At 44.2% G+C, this 13,895-nt stretch overlaps 1 protein-coding gene across 1 annotated transcript in view; it reads right to left on the bottom strand.

Annotated features, from left to right (window-relative positions):
- The window catches only part of aatka (apoptosis-associated tyrosine kinase a), a 30,972-nt gene that overhangs the window by 12,552 nt on the left and 4,525 nt on the right, over nt 1-13,895 (bottom strand). The window contains exons 3-4 of the mRNA XM_070981349.1: nt 5,522-5,655; nt 988-1,129 (exon numbers count right to left, since the gene is read on the bottom strand). Of these exons, the coding sequence (XP_070837450.1) occupies nt 988-1,129; nt 5,522-5,655 (276 nt within the window). The remainder of the gene's footprint in view (nt 1-987; nt 1,130-5,521; nt 5,656-13,895) is intronic.

Raw genomic sequence — 13,895 nt, 5'->3', positions numbered from 1 at the left:
CCTGGACCAATCATACAGCCGTAGCTATGGAGGACAGAGGAGAGGCTACTGATTGGCTGTGAGCCTGAGGCTGCCTTGTCCAATCATTGCTGGAGCTCACATCCTAGGATGCTGAGCCCCAACTCACCTCCCTTCTGGCTGAGCACAGTGCAGCGCAGACAGCCAGTGAGTCATGCAGGGAGAGGCATTTTGAGCACCCAGGATCTGGCTTACACTGAGATCCGCACACACGCATGCACACACACCACATACATGCACATGCACATCTTAACAGGCTGGATGTGAAGCAGAATGACCTCAAGAAAAACAAACAGGCTGTGATGTCCCTGGGAAAGATCACGGATATAGAATACAAATTAAACACGCCAGCACAGCATAGAATGTGCTGACGTTGGATTTTGCAAGATTCAGATAAAATAGGAGGAAAAGTCATATTAGATTCACGCACATGTGATGGAGCATGCATTTAACAACAGAGATTATGTACACAAAGGTTAGGCCTGATTCCTTCCTCTCCAGTGGGCTCCACTTTTCACATACAGAACGCATCACAGCACTGCAGTAGGTCGATTTCTAAACGTATTACACAATGGACAGATGTCTGTCCTGTTCCTTGTGGGGAGAGAGGGCCAGAAAGAAGAGACACATAATGCATGATAACAAATGAAAGAGGCCATGTCTGCTCCCACTAAGGTCGACAGAATGTGCTCAGCTGTATCTCGTCCAAATCAACAGAGCGAGTAGCATGTTCCATAATCCACTTTCGCTGTGCTCAACAGAAGTAACAACCTTTCTGAATAATGTTACTGTAATATAAATTTACTCCTTATAAAAAGCCGGGAATTAATACTGACTGTGGAGGTATGCGATTCAGAAAAGAGAGAGAGAAAAGAAGAAGTGGAAGCAAAGAAAAGCTAAACTCAAAAGCAGGTCATTAAAAGTCCAAGCAGGCAGAATTTGTTATGCATTTATGGTGTCGTGTCTTACTGGATCTGCCAGGCTGTCTGGAGACAGGCAGGGAGACCTCCGTGAGGGGAAGGATGTAGACCTCGGGGCCATTCTGGGAGGAAGGCGAGGCCAGGGCGGAGAGATCTGCCTGGTACTCCTCTCCCTCAGTGTTTTCAAACTCCTGGTGCAAAGACACATGCTGGGATTAGTCATCCACTCGCAGCCATCCTACCACTGAGATAGTGGGAGACAATGGCTCGACTGTGAAGGCATTCAAATGCACTGAGGCACGCCCACCTTGCCATATATTTAAGTCGTGTACATTGTAGGGTGTATTATGTGAGTCACTGCAAAGGCGCTGTAGGGGGAGCACACTAATGTGTGTGTTCAAACTGTATACACAAAGGCTTTCTTTCTTGCAATCTGTCCTTTCTTTCTTCCTCATATAAACTCAAACCAAGGTTCTTATCAAGAAGGAAAAAAATATAAAAACGGCACTTTTCATACTTCAAATACTGTAAGTATGAACAGAAAAATACAACATGATTTCACATGAATTGTTAGGGTTTTTGTTTTATTTGGATGCAATAAAAGTACATTTTGGCTCTCATCTTATCCCTTGAACTTCTTGTTCACAAAGGATGTGCTAGTTTTGGACACAACATCACCACTTTCATCATGATAAAAGTATCTGGGAGGAATCATCGATGTCCTGATCATTTAGAGCTGCGTGATTTAAACTGTGCTGTTGTATCTGCAGATACATAGCACTACCTTGAGTCCACATTTTTAAATTTTCTGATTTATCACACAATAATGTTGCAAAAACATACAAACCTGTTCTTTACTGTCATCAATAATAATCACATGACCAGAACCCTCTGTTGAATCACAGCCACATCCAGATAACCTTTACGATATAAATGTGTACTTTCAATTTAAGAGTAAGAAAGAGTGGGAATTATCATCAGACATGCAGAATAAAAACTCAAGTCCTTTAGATTTAGTCCCCTCCTCCACTCTGAGATGGATGAGGAGGAGAGGGAGTGGAAAACAGTGACCCTCTGCCTTTTCATCCCGATGCACCACATCCCACATCCTCTATCTGTCTGCTGTATCCCTGCTACCCTTCTCTTGCCCCCATCTGTTGTTGCTCCCTGGTCTACTGCAGTGTCCTTGCTCTCTAACTGTTGTGGTGTGTCTCTATCGCACTCCGTCTCTCTAAACCCACATGCAGTGCAACGCTGATCTTAAATCCAAAAGGTGCTTAAATCAACTTCAATGCGACATATCACATCATAGGAAGGAGACAGATTTTATGCTTTTTACGCTTGCATTGTCCTTCATGTAGCCTCAAAATCAGATCTGTCGTCACTCACCCGAGTAGCTATTACTCATCACTTTTAAAGCTGAGACATGGATTGACCTTCTGGCTATAAATGCCAGAAAGAACAGCACATGAGGAAATATATTAACACTAAACTAGACAAATTGCATAATGCAGCATGAGGCAGATCACACAGTAGATTAGCAGAGTATTGTCAGGGTGAGTCAAGATTTATGAGTGTTAACAGCTAAATGAGCTCATATGAGATCTGAAGAGTCCTACGTGTTCAGTTAGAATTACATTATTGTTGCATGTTAACTCTGGGCTGTGAGCAGGGTTGAATTGTGGTAATTAAGATCCAATATTTTTGCAAAAATCTGCTCTTTTCCTGGAAGAATAGCCTGTAGGAAACTGACATTATTAGCACGACCTGTGCCTGTGCTCTGTGCCTCGAACCGCTGAAACAATACGCTGAATTCGCTGCATGTGACAGATTTTTCTTTGCTGCCTCTGCATGTAATATAACCTCAAGTCAGCACGAAAGATGGTCACACAGACTAAGTCATAGTTGACCCCCCCCCCATTAAATATATCAGGTCTTTAAGTCAAAGCCCCTCTTGTTGCTGTCCTGACTTTGTCCTTCCACAAGAGGCAACATCCCAAAACCATTCAAGTCAATCTCCTGCAGTCTGTAAGACTGTGGCTGGGATGAGACACCGGGCCGACATTCCATCCATCCATCCATCCATCCATCCATCCATCCATCCATCCATCCATCCATCCATCCATCCATCCATCCATCCATCCACCTGCTGGCTAATGAACTGTTACCCATAACAAGCCTATCTCCGACTTCCAGCCACCAGGGAGGTTAAGAAAGAAGAAAAAGTGAAGAGAAAAGAGGAGGAAATGAGAAAGGAGGAGAGCAGGAGAGTGGGTTAATATGAAATATTTGAATGGCTCATTGTGTATGTGTGTATGTGTGTCTGTGTGTATTTACATGTGTCCTAAAACACCAGTGAGTGTATACAGGAATGTGTGTTTCTCATTCAGGAGAACCATCTGCCACTCTCCTCAGAGCGAAGTGTGAAAGCGAGCACCTGGCTGTGAGTCAGCGTTGCATAGCTCCCCAGAGAGCCTTCAGTTTAGAAAGCACTTAATACGCAGCCTCACACAACACGCTCCGGTAAGAGCACAGCGATGGAGAGGAATAATGAAGCTTTTCTGGACGGCGCAGCGGTGCGGTGCAGTCCCACACGAACGCACACCTTACAAGTGAGCTGCTGAGCGACAAACCGGTGCCAAAGAGATGGAAAAAGAGTGGGAACCTTTCAACCATTAAGTGATGTTTGCTGCCAAACTACGAGAGCAAGATGAAGATTTGATGCTTAAAGATGAAAATGTTTCAACCATCATACTGCCTTGTCTCGTCTGGAATTACAATGAACCACGATCAAGACAACAAGCACACAAATTTGAATCAGCCGGAGAAGATTCCTCGTTAATAACCAGTCACCACAACATTTACAGTCTCCACCTATTATTGAGTCTGTGCTCACCTCTGTTCCTACATATTTACCGTAAAGATAAACCCAGCATATGTGCTAAAACAACATAGTCTTGATCCACTACACCACCCTGACTGTCACTCTCACTCAAGCATCCTTGACACAGAATGCAGTGGCTTCGTGTCTAAACTTTCACCTCGACTATCAGATGAAATAGTGCTGTAAGACAATATCTCTGCACAAATCAGTAGTGTCATATTGGAACTTCAGCAAAGCTTAAGCTGAGGCCACCGTTGATCTAACTATAGTCCGATAATGTCCGATCCTTCTGTCACCGCACAGTAAAAAAGCAGGCCGGTGGAAAAGCAGACACAGACCTAGACTCCCACTGTTCCTGCAGGTTGTTAAAATACACTTTCACGTAATGAGGCAGAGGCGATGTGCAGAGGCGTGGGACAGACAGACGTGGGCACATATAGGAAAAGTTGCTAATGATGCTCCTCCACACGGTGCTCATTAGTAACACTGTTATCCCTGCAGAATCTACCTACCACAGGCTGTTCACTGTTCAGTGTGAACGCTGAAGCACAGACCTGAGCCTGAACAACAACAGAAAGCCAAACATGGTTTTCACTGCCTGTATCCACAGTACTCCATAGCCATAATTCACCTCAGGAATTATGGGAGGTTGGCCTACAAAACATAAGAGTCAGGGATGTAATTTATCCATTGTGCCGCCAACAGTGAGAAACATGAAATGCATGATCAAATATGAAAATATGTTATGATGCTAATACCATAATATGAGCAAACGCTAATGGGAAACTTGTAACGACAAGGAGCAGCCAGCAGAGCGACTCTAGAGTTTCTCCTCCCTCTCCCTCTCCATATGCCCCCTGCCTGTGTCAGTCTCGGTTGGCCCTCATCAGCCGCTCAGCTCAGCGCTGATGTTTGACACAGCATGGCTGAGTCATGCTGGCAGCTGAAGGCAACACAGAGACAATGTGTGCCAGCCTGGGATGGCTAAGGGTAGTTAGTTGCATCACTTGCATACAATGAGGCCACAGTCCTCAGGAAAAGGGATTAGGGAGGTGGGCACATCAGTGCTGAAATATGAGTACACTCATGATCCTCACATCTCCTGACAGGAAATATTAGACAGTACCAAACAAGTTAGCTGCAACAATTGGCTGATTAATCAATCAGCAGAGATCAACTGGCAACTATTTAAATAACAGAATAATCATGTTAGTATTTTAAGCGAAAAATTCCAAGGATTTGCTGCTTCCAGTGTCTCAGGCATGATTTTTTGAAGCCTTTGTGTTGCAGACATTAAAGCAAACTGAGTGTCTTTGGCTTTCGGATCGGACAAACAAGATATCGCTCTTTAAAATAGAGATTTTTCTGACATTTTATAGACAAAATGATTATCAAATAAGCAAGAAAATGATCAAATTAATCTATAATGGACATAACTGTGAGTGGCAGCTCTAACATAATCTGTTTATCCTTAGGATTTTGAGAAGTTGTGATGGGCATTTTTTCCCTTAAAAAAAAAGGGCAGTTTATTAATACATATATAGGTGTGTTTTTCATGTCTGTACAACATGTCTATAAATACTGGGAACACAGATGTTCCTTTTATGTTATTTACTGACCAATTTTCCCTTTCCTCCTGTGTACACATGCAGTTTTTGCTCTCCTTATTACTTCCAGCAGGGGGCAGCAGTGAGCTCACCTTGAACCCTATGTCGCCCTTCTTGCAGCAGAGGCAGGCCAGCATGAGGAAGACGAAGGTGAAGAGGCCAGAGAAGGAGACAGCCACCACCGCCAGGGATGAAGGCCACGACAGCTCGCTCAGCGGAGCCCCATCTGCAACATCAGAGGATGATTGTGTTAAAAGGGTGGAGATCAGACGGCAAATTGCAGGGTCATACAGGAAATTAAAAACAAAATAGAGATAAAGGTGATTTGTACACGCACACACACACAGATGATTTGTGGATGTTTTATTGGCAGCAAAGAAAGAAACATGTGACGCATCATTAGCATTCTCCTCTGCTTCCTATTCATCGCTAGAATCTGTGAATCTGAATAGGCAGCAGGCCCCTGTGGCTTAATTACAGTGGTTACTCTGCACTCAGGACTTGTGGAGGCTAAAAGTTTGATACCACCCATAAAAACATTTACTGGCTCTCGATAATAATTGAATAAAGCAGCGGCAGAGTAAGTGTAGTGGCTCATTTTCAATGTTAACAATTGCGATGAATAAAAATGCTCTCTGCGGATCTATAATCTGCTTTTCATCTTCGGCAGCGCCCTGCAAAATCGTCCTCACTGCAATGTCTGCCATTCAAAACACAACCCCGAAATTTATGTAATTCAAGTAACTGCTTTCCAGAACAATGCACACAATGCTATGACAGCCGCGCACACATTGAGAAGTAGTTATGTTTGAGTGCATGGCGCTTTGAAAAAGACCGCAAATAAATGTTTTGTGTGGGTCTGTGACCAATAAACAGAAAGCACGCACATGCTTATTGGTGATTTTGTGTAATTATATCTCCATTGTGCAAGTTATTCGCAATCTGTCATTGTCTTCTCGTGGGCATATGTGCAGCACACGTGTCTTTTCGCCCGTAGGACCGGCCAGAGGGCCAGATGTCACAGTTTGGAGCACCTCTACATAATCTGATTTACAGTTTTAAACCTCCTGCCAGCACAGATGAAAGAGATGAGAGGAAAGCAGGAAAGAGGAAGAGAGGGAAAGAAACTCTGGGAGAGTTTAGGAAAAACACACAAAAACATGCACAGACACAAAATACTAGTAATACCCATAGGTTCACCTCTCACTTCAAGGCTCACTGTATTCATCTTTAACCAAACATTTGTTAGTATTCAATGGTTACTTCACTGCACCATGTAACCACTGCCTGCATTAGCCATCTACTGGGAGCGATGAGGAGATCTCTGCTGTAGCCTTCGTCTCATAGGACACCTCTGGAGAAAATATAATATGCTCATCTATCTGACCCTCAGTCATATTTAATGCTTTAAGATGAGTTAATGGAGTATTGATTTTCTCATTTGCCTGTATGGTCTATTTTGGGTGCCATTCTGTTTACTAATAGTCCCATCGCACTTTTTATTATATGCTGCTTTAAAAAGGACACTAATGTAATAGTAATTAAGAAGGAAGGATCGCCCAATGTTGCTGCTCTATGAAATATAGAAATTTCAAGGGGTATTCCAGGAATTTAGTACTGTGCTTCACACAGCTTCACAGTTAAATCAGTCAGATTAAGTAGAAAAATTAAAAAAATACCTAAAAATCCAAGAAGCAGATGCAGAAAAATCCTGATTTTTAAGGGTCGAGCTCGAAAAATTCCTGCACCACTATGCACCTCCATAACATGACATCACTGTGACATCATCAGGTTATCAGGTAACTTTAGACGGATCCCTCCATGGCCACGGAGGACATTATACTAATGTTTCCACAGGATGAGTAAGATGGCTTTTATGTGTTCAATCTGTTGAGTCATTACTAAATCATTAAGATTATTTCTTTATATAATGCCACATTTGCATATTTTGTGCTTAGTTTCCCCAAATTAGGCTCGCAAACATCTGAAAACATGTCTTGGTTGGAATTCCTGGCAAAAGAGCAAATCCGTTTCTTCTCATTTTCCTGTGTTGTTTGTATGAAGCTCTTTAAGCATCTCCGAGTTCTCACTCTCAACAGCTTTTCTCACAACTTGTGCCCTTGTAAAAAATTGTACCCTCCATAAAAGAAAAACCCACTAAACCCGAAGCTAAACTTAACTAGCCTACCACAGCAATCTGGCAGAACTCCTCCATCTGTCAACACACCATGCATGTCTACTTTCAAATGTCCCAGGCCTGCAGTTACCCATGTGCACGCCGTGTTTATTCTCATCCCCTTCCTACATGAGCTGTCAATGCATCTATAGTAGCCTGATAAAGAAGACGGTCAGCAATATGTCCTTGCGCTGGGATTCCCTTCATTTCTCTCTCCTTGTGAGGACAACCCGAGCACGGCGCTCCAGTTCTCACTGGGTCCACTCAGAGTTATGGTGTGTGATGCTTGTGTGTGGGTACTTTTCCAGCTCACTGACTGGACTGAGACCCAGCGGTCCTGACCCATTTGGCTGTAGGGAACACACTGTTCCAGACATGACATCTCCTGCAGCACCAGCAGCACCGCTCCAACCAAAGCTTCACCCTAATGTCACAGCCACGAAGCATATATGCACTGGAAGACGCACACGTGTGCGCACACATGGGCAAATGACGGAAACAGACAAGGAGAAAGCATCCGGGTTCCTACTCGAAGCCTGGTTTTAGAGCTGCAGTGTGTGTGTGTGTGTGTGTGTGTGTGTGCGCACTGACCTGCCAACACATCACCATGGTAACAACTTTGCTGGCCAACACATATTAATTGATTGGCATTTACAGTGCACTAAACCCTCTTTATTTCCCCACTTTTGGAAGAAACTGTTTTTGCTCATGGCACTCCTGTTTTTCCCCCCTGTACTATGCTATGACAGCTTGTGGTAGTGAGTGTGTGTATGCGTGTGTGTGTGAAAGTGTCTGTGAAGTGGAAAAGAAGGAGATTACCAAGCTAAACCACGCACTGCCCTTTCTGGATCCACCACATACCACAACACACAGCCTGAGTGGGTGGTGACAGGACACATTGTGGAGAGGCTGATAGGGAAAATAAGGATGATGCTCTCCTTCTAATGTGCATATTCACAGCTTCTATGCAGTCCCTTTGGTATCCTTGTCAAGCAGCTTAGAAAACTAAGTGTTATAAATTCGCTTGCTCCCTTTCTGCCATTACACAGATGTGTGTGTAATTTAAGGGAGTTTTTAGGCTCTTTTTATATACTGCACATCAGTTGCCTGTGTATGTGTAGGTGGATGGATGGATGTGAGGAAGGATGATGGAGCAGAGAGGACGCACACTGTGCAGATGGTGTTGGAAACAGTGATGGCACATGTCGAATCAGAGGGCACGATGACTCACTCATACAACACACACACACACGTTACAGGTTCTGGAGGAGTCAGTTTTCGTGATGTGCAAACTCTGGGCCTGATCGGATGCTCAGCTACACATCATCTTGCTATTTTTCCAGCAGTGATCGTCTCCTTTAAAAACAAACACACATCTCCTCACATTAAAGTTTAAAGCAACTTTTCACCTTGAGGTAGGAAGTGTACAATCGTGTCCACTTCCTCCTCAGCTGGTCGCAGTCCCACCACAAAACCTCATCCATCTTGGTAAGCTGGCTGCCTTGAGAAGTTATCTAGCCTGAGGCAGATGTAACTGGCAACTGTCAACCCTCTGCAGGCACTGATGGAGCAGATGGTGAACACAAACGTGCTGAGGACCAACTTATTGTTCTTTCCCAGAAAATGGAGGAATTGGGGAAATTGCCAATCCACTCTAATCTGTTTTGTACATCTGGAGAAAGCAAATGACTGTGTTTCCCCTGAAGTAGTAACAGGGGGACTTTTGGCCTTTTACATTTGCCTCCATAAAGATCCACATTTACACTGGACTGACAAGGGTACACCTCCTGTCTCTTTTATTCGAGACTCCAGTTGACAAGATATTCACGGTGAAGCGGTGCTCTGGAGAGTGTCACGTTTGGTGATGATGTGGTGGCATGTCTGCTATGCTGATGATGTGGCTCTCTTCTGGAAAAATGACAGATCACTGAATCCAGGTGAGAGGCAAGTAAATGCACAAATAGAGGAGATCACATATTTAAAAGCCTTATTAATCAGTGATTAAAAAAAAAAAAAAATCAGTTCCAGTAATGTCACCTTATCAAAACATGATTTTTTTTGATTACTGTTCAGCTGTACTTACATAATGTCTAAGTGGGTGATCGGCTGGGCAGACAGGTTGGGGAAGCCCCCCAAAGATTTGGAGAAAATAGACAAATGATGTTTCTCTGCACATTCTTTCACCATCATGACTCTACCATGGGCAAATGGTTTGAAAACAGATGAAAAATCATCACCTTGTCCCAATTTAGCTTCACAGTTCTTTTGTTTCTTGGTGCATTGCGCAGTTATTGGTATACCTGTGAATCCCCTGTTCTGTGGCAGCTGGACATGTTCAACTACAACAGACAGATCTGCCGTTATTAAGTCTTCATTTACCACCAGAAAGTCTAATATAATCATCCAGAGGAAAATCAGTGGCACTATTTTCATAAGAGCCACGTTCGGAGAATCCATCTCCCCCTCTCTCTGAAGAAAAGTGAGTGTGTGGCGACCTGGGGTCCTCCATAAATATTTGAGAAGCACACATTACTTCACCAGCTGCATGGCAAAATGAAAATAAAGCACTTAAAGCCAGGCTTCATACCTGCTTTATTAAAAAGCTGTCTTCAGGACTGGAGGAAGATGAGCAATGTCCTGACGGATGGGAGGGGAGAGCAATAGAGTCACCCTGCCACCTCCACATTTCAGGCTGATAATGAGGAGGATGCAGTGGAATAAAGGCAAGGAAGGAGGGAGAAAAATGTGTTGGTGTGAGGAAAATGAATGTATGAGGAGTTCCCAGACTTATCAATAAAAGTCTTACTTCAGCATGACTTTGTACTCTGTGGGTCTGTTTCCCTCAACTAACCTGTGTCTCCTTAATGAGAGAGACATGTAGAGAGATGAAGGCCCAACGAGGAAGCAGAGAAGCTAAGGAATGCCGTGTGTATGCATGTGTGTGTGTGTGTGTGTGTGTGTGTGCATGTACAAATGAGAATGTAGTGCGTTAAGCACAACCACTGAGGTTTTCATGGTAGATCATAAATAAAGCATGCAGCAGCAAGGTAGAGCGTTCTGTTGCTGTGCAGCTGGATCAGGCAGCTGAAGCGACTCGGGTCTGCAGCTGCTGGGATATTTACTGTGTGAGTACCTGGTATTCACGACAGAGCTCATCGTGCATTCAACAAATCTGTTCCAAATGGACACATGTAGGAGAGGAGGAGAGGACAAACAGGACAAGGAAGACTAGTGCGAGGAAAGGGATTTTTATTCAGGGCAGAGTGGTGCATATTACAATGCCTCCCACACTCGTACCAAGGCCAGGGCCGAGCATACGAGCGTGAGAGCATGCACCCACACAGAAAGCCAAGTCAGGGCGTCTCACCAGGCTGCAGAGGAGAACTTTTGAGTTTCAGAGCAGTGGGTTGTTGTTTCTCCTGCTGACAGCAGCAACCCTGTGACAAAACCCACGAGAAGCAGCTCTAACACACCACGGATAATGTTGTGTGCTTTGATACAGACCGGCCAAACACAAATAAACATCGCTCTCCCTCGCTGTGAAATGCTGCGCTCTCTTTTCCCCTCTGCAGTCTGCCACTTTGTCTTTTCCTGCAGGTCTGGTTGCTTTGCATGCACAAATGCACACACGTACACACACCCCGCTTCTTGTTTTTGACCAAGAGACCAAGTAATGACAGTGCTGCAGGGTGGGCACTTTGCCAAACTACACACCACTGCAATCAAATCGTCTTGAGAAAGAGGGGGAGCCAAGGAGAGGGGAAAAGGGATACAGTTACAACTGCAATTAGTATTCAGTAGATTGGGCACAAATAGGGACAAACTAATACATTTGCTTAAGGTCTCCAGTTGATGTGCAGTGATTGGCCACAGACTGGGGTCCCACCTTTCCATTCATCCAACAGCACTAACATTAAAGGGAACAGTCGCTCCATATTTCAACACACTCAAGTGAAGAAGAACTTATGTATCCAGGTGGCATTAATGACCAAGCAGCATGGGATATACTGCAAAAAGACTGAGGGAAGTTAGCTGCCACCATTATTTAGCTAATTAACTCCCCTCGATGCTCCCGATGGCTAAAATGTGTGTCAACGTGAGGAGGAAAGACACCCAAATCTCTCTGAGATGATGCGTTTGCATACAGGACGCTGCTGCAGGGGCAGCTCCTCCATCTGCCATGCCTGGGCTGCACCGAGCGGCTTTCAACAACAACAAAGGCTTGTATGTGCTCTCAAACGGACGCATACACAGACAGCACACCACGGACGCGTAGTAGTTCTGTTCATACTACTTCCTAAAGTTGACGAGGAGGATGCTTTCCGCACACGCACAGACGTATTTCGGAGATTTGTAACAACAAATTGGAGGCGAGCAGATGTCTGCACAAAGCGTCCGTGTACACCCTCTGATGACGAAATTTACTAAGGCATCATTACGGCTACAACACACGCACACACATGAAACGGTGATGTAGGTGGTGATGGTGAGGAAGTGCTTGGGATACTACAGACAGGACAGACAGAGACAGAAGAGAACTGTGACCTTTAGGTTAAGCTTACAGGTTGGTCAGGAGGCGGCAGGAGCAGTTCATTTATTTACATACAGTATATAAATGAACATACACACATGCAGAAAACTGTCAGAGCCACACTGATATTTGACTGGATGACAGGTGCTGTCTAGAACAGGGCAACACATAAAAACAACCAGCCTACAGCAGAGAGCTGCCCTCTCGTATATAAGCCAAGCAAAATATTGATTCTCCACTGCTTTTGTGCATATGTAATTAAAATGCATAAGGGCAGTCGTTACAGATCAATTGCTGGCTTTAGTGGTGAGCTCATCTTTGGTGTCAAGATGTAATTTGAGCACCTGTTTTAAAAGACTGGTTCTATATATTTCAGCGCCTGGGGATGCAGAGTGGCTGGAGTTGGTTCTCATTTATTCATTTCTTTTTCTTTCTTTTTTTTTTATGACAGCCAATGGGAGAGCCAGTGGGCTGCGTTGAAGGAGAAGTCAGCTGTCCTCTGACACAGCCTCACAGCCCAAGAAAGAGAAACGCCTGGCAGCAACCCTCTGCTACATGCTGCATGAGGAAGGGACGGATCAGGAGTTAGGACAAAGGGAGGAGAGAAATGCTCTGAGGAAAGGAGAGTTGAAGTTGCAAGTTTGAAAATAAAATGGGAGAGAACTGCAGTGCAAATGAACATCAATCTATGAAGAGGGAGGGCCGAACAGAGAGAGGTGCAGATGAGGAAACACTCTGCAAACACACACATGCACAAAATATGTCAGTCTTAGGAAAGGCTGACAGCAGAGGGAACAGCATGACATGATTAATGGCAGGGTATGGCATCCTCCACCGTTTTACATCCTCTCTGCTGTTCTCCAGTCATGCTCTCTGTGAATGGCTGCAGATGGCAGAGGGAGGCGCTGGCCTGCAGAGAGCCATGATAACTGTCATTAACTGGGAGTGAGAGCCCAGGAGGACCACCATGGATCAGCATTACAGGCCTGTCATGTCCGTCCCCCGACAGTCCAGGAAGGGCACGCTGCTGGAGAGAAGGGGTCTGAATATTAACTCTGTCTTTGATCTGCAGATATTTTAAGCTAATTTGACTAGCTTCACGACCAAGGCACTGCATGTAAAGGTGCTAGCTGTAGCATTTAACATCAATAATGCATTCATTATAATTAATGTAAGGAAGCACAAATAATTGCAGAGCAGACTGGCAGCCTCTGCTGGCCTCTGTTGTGCAATTTGCGGTGTGGGCTGTTGGGTCAAATTTTGATGGAAATCTGCTGAATTGGATGATTATTACGCAGCACAAAAAGAATCACAGCTACTGTCTCTTCTGCACAAATGGAACAAAAGCTGTTCACAGTTTATCATACTGGCAAACAGGCAGTCGAATGAATGAATGGAATGAAAATATGTTTATCCTCTTGAGTCGAGCAGAGGAGGGAACTTGACTGAGGACTCGAGGATCCTCTCTGCAACAGGAAACAACACAGTTTATAGGAAATGCAAACTGTGATGAGGACCAACATTAACAATCCCATGAGACAGATGCTACCAATCTTTTTAACTGTTTTTTTCAGCACTGCTAAGCATCACAATGACAAGAGAAATGCTACACATAGCACCTTTAGCATACCAGATCTACCACTTTTAATTTCCTTTTTATTTTCATACATGTTTCCTGAATGGCCATGTAATGCAGGGAAATAGAGGAAAATAGAGGAAACCCTAATGAAGAGTATATGCTTGTTAATGCATCTAAAAA

Source organism: Chaetodon trifascialis, chromosome 15 (genome assembly GCF_039877785.1).
Source record: "Chaetodon trifascialis isolate fChaTrf1 chromosome 15, fChaTrf1.hap1, whole genome shotgun sequence".
NCBI classification, from domain to species: domain Eukaryota; kingdom Metazoa; phylum Chordata; class Actinopteri; order Chaetodontiformes; family Chaetodontidae; genus Chaetodon; species Chaetodon trifascialis.
The sequence above is the reverse complement of the archived record's forward strand: the minus strand, read 5'-3'. Positions and strand labels throughout refer to the sequence as shown.